General features: G+C 32.2%; 1 protein-coding gene across 1 annotated transcript; it reads left to right on the forward strand.

Moving 5' to 3' along the window:
* Positions 1 to 261: 261 nt before the first annotated feature.
* On the forward strand, positions 262 to 7,493 carry LOC134256789 (techylectin-5B-like; the record flags this gene model as incomplete). Its single annotated transcript, XM_062739458.1, has 9 exons — positions 262 to 349; positions 523 to 672; positions 805 to 938; positions 1,909 to 2,005; positions 3,035 to 3,226; positions 6,340 to 6,444; positions 6,592 to 6,741; positions 6,985 to 7,130; positions 7,397 to 7,493. Coding segments are annotated over exons 1-9 (1,159 nt in total), but the record flags the coding sequence as incomplete, so codon positions are not given.
* Positions 7,494 to 8,712: the final 1,219 nt, after the last annotated feature.

Raw genomic sequence — 8,712 nt, forward strand, 5'->3', positions numbered from 1 at the left:
AATTAAAATCAGTAAATGTATATTAAATGAAATGTACAATTATTCGTTGAGTATTGGGGGAGGATTTCATGCGAGTTTCTTCAATAGAGCACTGGCTGTCAAAAATAAGGCATCACCCTTATCTATCTATATAAATGTAACATGCAACTATCGACTCAAATTGTCACGAAACTATAGAGATAAACAAAATATCGAATTACATTTTAATTGTGACAAAATAAAGTATATATAATACTATGTAGCAGTGATTTCACAAGAAACATGGCTCTCTTTCAGAGTATTTTCTATGTGTGCTTTTTCTTTTTGTGCTTTACAATTGGTTGTATGGCATCCCATACCCATCTAAAAGGTATTTTTTTTAAATATCGTCATTTTATTGAAATTTAAATATCAATTAATATAAACTATTGAAAGTTTTTTTTGGGGATGTTTTGTTTGAAATTAAAAATCAGCTAACACGTATTGAAGGATACTTTTTCAATATCACTGTATTTTCTTGATTGTTATTAATATTATTTTTAGGTGATATAGAGTATCTACTGAAGTTAACTCCCTGGAACTGGAAACACTTGAACACATCCGTAAAAGTGGACACCCCGGTCTCTCTGGACATTTCTCTTTTGTCCCACTACAGACTTACAGGAAATAAATTCGAATTCAATAAGTATAAGAGTAAGTATACATTCCTTTTAAATCATGATGCCGATATATTTCAAAAAGGAACATAGTTTTTGTAAGATTAATAACAAATATATGATTAAAAACAATTGAAGAGTAACTGTGCATTTTAAATCTCCGAAATAGAACGGGACTGTGCATCAATTTTAAAATTCATACCAAACACAAAAGGGAAAGATGGCGTCTACACTATATACCCTGACATAAAGACAAGGAAACTGGTGTACTGTGACATGACTACAGAGGGAGGGGGTTGGACGGTAAGGAGTTTCTTGTTTTTTATATTTTATGTGTATATATGCACAGGGTTCTCCATCATTTGAAACGTTACTGTGTTGCAGAGTTAACGCGAAGAACTAAAATTTCGCGGTATTTTCGCGATCAAATTCGCAACTAAATCACTATTTATGAAAATTACAAAAGAATACATGCACACACTTATTTAAAAATCGCTAATTAGTTACACAAATGGTATGGTCGTACATATTGATAAAAATAAAAATTACAATTTGAAAAGCAGAGGAAATTCGATACAGTCGTACTGCTTAACTTTTTTAAATGTAAATTTTCCCTGATTATTTATCAGTTTTCTTGATTGAGTTATCAATTACAAAAAGAAATTGAAACTTCAGAACAGTAAATTATTTAAGAGTTCCTTGAATATGTTAAAAATTTTAAGCAATGACTTTGATATACGATGTTATGTCAGACTTACAGTGCTAAAATAATTCTAGAGCCATGGCTCTATAGAAAAGACATATTTAAATATTTTTTTAAAAAATAATACAATGTATTTTTATGCAACTAGCAATTAACCCATAATTGAAGTACGATATAATTGTTTAATCAAATTCTCAATTAGAGAGAATTTGTTTGTTTAGATGTTCTAATTATCACAGATCTTACTGTGTCGGCAAACTTTTTACTGTGTTGCATGCATAAAATTTGAATCGTTACTGTATCGGAGAAAATTATACTGTGTCGGGAGCAACACAGTAAAACAGCTCATGGAGAACCCTGTATACATATAATTTGGCTATTAAATTTGTATAATTCATTTATTCTAAGTATATTATATTTTCATTTGGAAAGATATGTTTCCTGTATTTTCATAATTACAATTGTAATATCAACTTTGAATTAAGATCTTTTTGTACATAGTTTTTTTTTGTTTCCTCCTTCATGATTTTAGTATATGCTTGATTAAATACTTTTTCATTATACATGCAGGTTATTAATAAGAGGATGGACGGATCAGTAGAATTTTATAGATCCTGGAATTCATACAAAAAGGGATTTGGAAATGTGGATGGAGAGTATTGGATAGGTAAGAGATAAATTGATTATTCATCAAATGAATGAAATGGATATCCCAAAAACTAAAGTTGAGCTAAATTTGATTTTGTTTCCTAATAGAACCTTTTTACCATAATTTTTCCCATTTAAATACAATGTTGAACCAGCACATTAGAAGAAAATTTAAGCAGATATGACATAAACTTAGATAAATATTGTAGGTAATGTGTTTTGATTATTTTGCAAAATGTCTTAAAACAGCTAACAGCTCCTGTCGCCCGCGTGGCTCAGTGGTAAGAGCGTCTGCTCAAGAGTTGCAAAGCAAGGAGTCGATCCTTACGTCGCGGGTTCGAATCCCACTGTGGAACATGGAGACCGTTCCTTCGGATGAGACAGTATAAACCGAGGCCCCGTGTCTCAGTAGTTGCTGGCACGAAAAATATTCCTCTCTGCTCAGTGTCTCTCACAGCCGAGTATAGGACAAAATATGAGTGAAACAATCTCGAGAGGGACGTAAAACAATATACAATCAATCAATCAATCAATCAGAAAACAGCTCTTAATAATTCCTTGAAAATCTCCTCAAGAACAACAAAGCCATGATTAGTCATATTAATATGAAAGTATCGTCTGAAAATTCAAATTCAAATTTGTTCAAATTTTTTCAAATCCTGAACCCTTAGATAATGGTTGGGGCAAGACCTGAGGATCAAAGTCTGGTATAAAATGTATACAATAGAAAAATATCTTTAAAAATCGTACTTTCAAGAACAGCAAAGCCATGATTAGTCATATTGATATGGACGTATCCTCAGGTATATGTAGTATAGAATTAATTAAGGTTATTCAAATCATGACCTCGGAGGGCAGGAAGGAGCCACAATGGGGATGATATACATGTATGGATAAATCCGTAAATACTTCGTTCTAAGCAAAGCCGTATGTAGTAATATTGACATAGAATAACCCTAAGGTAGTGTTAATATTAAACATAGTTTGTCTGGATATGACAAAAATGGGAACAAAACAATATACAAAAAATAATAATTATATATTTTAGGAAATAGTTTAGCTTATCATAATGGAAGGCCGTTTTCCACGAAGGATGCTGATAACGACTCGTGGAAGAATTCCTGTGCTGTCAGTAGAAAATCAAGTTGGTGGTACGGAGCTTGCGATGAGTGTGATCTGAATGGACAATACCATAAATCTGCTGTCAAAACAAATGGAAGTGTTAATTGGGAGCACTTTGGTAGAGGAAAAGCAGCTATATCTTTGAAGTCTGCAAAAATGATGATCAGACCAAAAAAATAAAAAAAAAATTATTGTGGTTTTAAAGTATCAATAAAAAAATATGAAACATGTTTCCTTTTTGTGAAGTGTACATTTGTTTAAGTTAAATCGATATTTTGACATTTATCTGGGGCTTTTATATAAACGTAATGACGTTTGGAACCATGGATGGCATAAGATGCATAACCAAGAATATTCTATACATAGAATGTTAAGTCCGAAATGAAAATTATATCACAAGTAAGACACATAGCATAAAAAAGTCCAACCAAAGTTAAAGCACGCCAAGTTTTATGTTATTCATCAATTTAGAAATGACACACACTGAAAGAAGGGCCCTTACCAATTAAATATTAAACTAGAATTTCAATTAAATAATACGACAAATTTTAAAATACAAAAAACAACATTACAACGATGGATTCGGATAGTGTAAGTAAGTGTGTTTGTATTCTCATAAAAGTAAAAATTTTGTTTTACAATCACTCTGTTTTATATAAGAAACTATAAATTGAAAAAAAAATTAGTAGGTAAAAGTAGGTAAAACTCCAAGGTCAAGGTCAAGAGATCAAATTTGGTGGTACCCAAATAAAGGTCTCCAGTGAAATATGAAAGGCATAGCCCCATCCACTCAATATTTATTGGCCAGGTTTTAATTTGACAACAGACAGAAAAACAGACAAATAGACAGAAAATAGACAGGACAAAAACAATATACCGGTACTACCTGGATCTTTTGATCCTATCGTTGGGATGTTGTTGAAACAGAATTCAATTAAGCGCTCTCCATTCTCATTCCTACTTCCACGGCCATGTTTACCCTTAGATTTCTCACAGTCAGTGTTGTCAGTACTCACTTTCGCATTCAGGTCTCCCATGATCATTAGCATGTCATGGCGAGGACTTAAAAGACAGATACCTGTAGGTGTTAATAAAATTCATCTTTCACTTTTCTTCGGCACGATTTGTCGGTACATAACATTGCCTAGGGAACTGAATCTTGCTATAATTAGTCTGTTATTAATTTATTCCCATCCAGCGGTGTTTTATCTTGGTTTTTTTCTTATCATGATTGAACCCCCACTCAATGTTATGTAATTAATGTAAAATTTTACAACAATTAGTATGAAAAACGTTTGTCAGCATGAGACTTAATAATGGATTGTATTTGCTGTCTAGGTCATTGTATCGACCATAGAACTTACGAATTGATAATTTTGAACGAGACTGTTGATAATCTTGTTTCATCAATTTATCTGTCAATAACTTGCTTCGTTCTAGAAATTGTTCTTACGCAGAGCATGCTCCAGATTGTGTATCGAATCAACTGGGAGATATTAACCCCGTATTCAGTTGATGAAGGTATATTGCTGCATAAATAAGAGAAATTTTCGATTGAAAAAAGTAAATTTATTACGTTTATCACGAAGCTTGGTCACCAGATTAACATAAACCTCTTTTTCTAGTTAAATATCTAGATGTGGAACAGATGTGTAAGACTCAGTGGTATCTTTAATTTCAAGCCTACTGGAATACGATATGAAAGATATGAATATAAGAAACTAAATTTTGAATCAAAACTCATATAGTTTTTAGCACAAATTAACATCAGATTGTTACAATGCCAAATTGTGTAACGAGGTAGCAAAATATATTTTATAAGTGATTTATAACTTAATTTTAATTCTATTTCACTAATTTAAAATATAATCCACGTATAATAATCGGTAGGATTTTTGATATGCTCTTTTCTGATAGATTATGACAGTTCTCATTTGGTTTTTACTTAGTGTCAAGTCAAATACAGCTGTCTTTCTTCTATCTTTTCTTTTGAAAGCAGTCCTATGCCTTGCCTAGGCACAGAAACATTGCATCTAATAAGCTTCTGTATTTTCTGTACATTTACATGACTTTAAAATGCATTAAGTGTTTTCAATTGTTCTATACAATGAAATAAATACCAAGTTAATTTAAATAGTGTGCCTCGTAAAGCACTCGTCGTGATTACTGTAGATCACTGTATTTTCATGTCACCTTATTTTCACGAGATGGTCATTGACTTTTTATAAGCGACACATAATTTTCACGAATTATTAATATTTTTCTATATAATCTTGAGGAAAACTATTATACGCAAGAATGAAATTTTCGCGTGCTCACCGTCTCGCGTAATTACGCGAAAATAAAGTTCTCGAGAATAAAATGTGATTTACAGTAGTACTCATTCTGTTTACTGGCTGAGATAGTGAGTGTTGGGTGTTTCGTGGAGTGTGGGTCATATAAAAAGCTGTAATTTTTTACTTATTGAAATCAAACATTATGAAAGATACCTTCCACTGCCAAATTTAAAAGTTTCAAACCGTAAATGAAAATATTTTTAATTTCTATAGATTTACTATTTTACAAAGATAAGCGACTTTTTTCTCTCTTTTGGCATGGATTCTTTACGCAGCATTGTCCTTTTTGGTCCAACATTTCGTTAAAACCAAGATGTGCATGTTAAACATGCAAAGTACAAAAATTATCATCTTAAAGAAGTCATTAGAAAATTTTAACTAAACAGTATCAATGCTCGATAAATTTCACTTTAAAAACCTATTATGAAATCATTCAAATGTACATCATACCATGGCATGTATTGATTAAATCCCCTTAAAAGCAACCTAAAAAAATTAATCTTAGGGCGTGTAGTTTTGATAAGAGATAATAATATACATTACAATACATACTAGAAGTTTGTAATCTTACTGTATTTCAATAACGTTAAGTTTTATTACAGAATGTGTCCTTAATTTGTACGAAAAACCATGGGAACTTAAAAAGTGCGTAGAGCTTTATCCGAAACTGTCATGGGCGGATCTAAAGAGGTTGGGTAGAGTGGGTCAGAGTTCTTCTGGCTAAGTGCTTTTCCTTACTTGGGCATCGACTATCAAAACATTGGCTCCGCCTTTTACCTTTATTTATATCTTAAACATAAAATCATCGACACATATGTTGACAAAATATCCTGTTACATTTTAATTATAATATATAAGGAGATACTCTCCTTATTTATCGTACATGTGCATGCAGGAACAGAAGAAAATATGGTTCTAATCAAAAAAAATTTTGTGGTACTGTGTTTCTTTCTGCACTTTTTAACCACACGTTGTATAACTCTGCATTCCCATCTACAAGGTATTTTGAAGTTGTAAATTTTTTTGTTATTAAAAAAATATATAATTAAAAATTCAAAATTTATAAATGTGTAAAAATAATTCTTTCTATATAGAAAATAATACTTTCTACATAGATAATAATATATATCAATGCTTTGTTTATCAGGAAATGTTGAGTCTCTACTGCAGTTAACTCCCTGGAACTGGAAACACCTGAACACATCCGTCAAAGTGGACACCCCGGTCTCTGTGGACATTTCTCTTCTGTCTCGCTATAGACTTACGGGGAAACACTTCAACAAGTACATGTACCAGAGTAAGTACCTATGTGGTTTTTTTTTAAATACCCCCCCCCCCCCCAAAAAAAAAAATGTGAGAAGTACATGTATCAGTCATTTTTAATTTAAAAATATATCTGCGTTCCTTAAAAATAAAATTTAATAAATGTTGCCAATATATTTTTAAAAGCAACTTATATTTACTCTTTGTAGGATTTAAATATTTTTTTAAAAAAAATTAAAGAGTAACTGTATATGTAATATTTAATCTTCGAAAACAGGGCTCCGAAAGCAAAGAGACTGTGCATTAATTCTAAAATTCATACCCAACACAAAAGGGAAAGATGGCGTCTACTCTATATACCCGGATATGAAGACACAGAAACTGGTGTACTGTGACATGACTAGCGAGGGAGGGGGCTGGACGGTAAGAAATTTCATGATTTTCTATTTTATGTTTATATATATATATATTGGCTAGACGTTCAACTAAATTGTTATAATTCATTTATTTGAAGTAAATTATATTTTTCTTTTGGGGAAGATACAAATGTATGTTTCCTGTATTTTGTATAGTTAAAATTGTAATATCGACTTTGACTAAGAATCTCTTTTCTCTGTAGATTTTTGACCCCCCCCCCCTTTCCATGATTTTTGTATTTGCTGATAAAATACTTTTCATTATACATGTAGGTTATTAATAAGAGGATGGACGGATCAGTAGATTTTAATAGATCCTGGGATTCGTACAAAGAAGGATTCGGTAATGTGGAGGGAGAATATTGGTTAGGTAAGATATAAATTGATTGTTCATCATATCAATTATATGGATCCCATTAAGAATGTTCATAGATAAATTAAATTACATATCCTAATACATGTAGATCCATCAAGTTACATGCATTTAACAATTTAAAACCCATTTTGAACAAGCATAATTAGAAATTTCGAAGAAATATCTATATATGCATGTATACTGGTTTCCAACTATGATTTCTTTTTGAAAAATGGGTATGGTTTATTTTGCAAACCTTTTAAAACAAGTCTTAATAAAGTATCCTCTGTTAGTTTAGTTTCAAGTTTGTTCAAATCCTGAATCCCGGGGGTAGTATTTGGCAAACATTTTGCAACCACTGTTGATAAATGATTTTAAATTTAATTGAAAATCTTGGCCAAATTATTCAAGTATAACCTGGTTTATGTCGGTTTATTCAACATCTATACTCTCAATAAATTCATTTATGATTAAACGTCATTAAGTTTTACAAGCTGCACTATTCATTCATTGTTTTATCCCCCCCAAATCATTTTTTGTCCCCCGCTTGAAAAGTGGGGGATATTAATTTGGGTTTGTCCGTCCGTCCGTCCGTCCGTCCGTCCGTCTGTCCGTCCGTCCGTCCGTCCGTCTTTCTGTCTGTCTGTAACGCTTTCGTTTCCACACGATATCTCGAGAACCCTTTGAGCTTTTGCAATGAAATTTAGCATAGCAACTCCCTATGGACTAAAGAAGACCCCTATTGATTTTGAGGTCAAAAGGTCAAAGGTCAAGGTCATAAATAAGCAAACTCTGTCTGTTAAAACACTTTCGTTTCCACACGATATCTCTAGAACCATTTGAGCTATCGCAATGAAATTTTACATAACAACTCCCGGTGGCCTAAAGAAGACCCCTATTGATTTTGAGGTCAAAAGGTCAAAGTTCAAGGTCGTAAATTTATACATTCTGTCTGTGTGTAACACTATCATTTCCGGGCGAAATTTCAAGAAGATTTTGAGCTTATGCAATGTAATTTTATACCAAAACTCCCTAGGACGTCTCTCGCCCCTCTCAAAGTGCCCCGCCCCGTTTGTTTTATTAGTATTTATAGTATTACATGTCGCTATTTTTAGCGCAGGGGCATGAGGAGAGTTATTGCGTATAAAACAGGTTCTCGGCGGACTTTATGTTCTTATTACATCTATTATATATAACTGTTTAATAAAGGCTAAATAAATCAAACACCATGGAT

Source organism: Saccostrea cucullata, unplaced genomic scaffold (genome assembly GCF_032062105.1).
Source record: "Saccostrea cucullata isolate Sc308-1 unplaced genomic scaffold, CSIRO_AGI_Scuc_v1 ctg16032, whole genome shotgun sequence".
NCBI classification, from domain to species: Eukaryota; Metazoa; Mollusca; class Bivalvia; order Ostreida; family Ostreidae; genus Saccostrea; species Saccostrea cuccullata.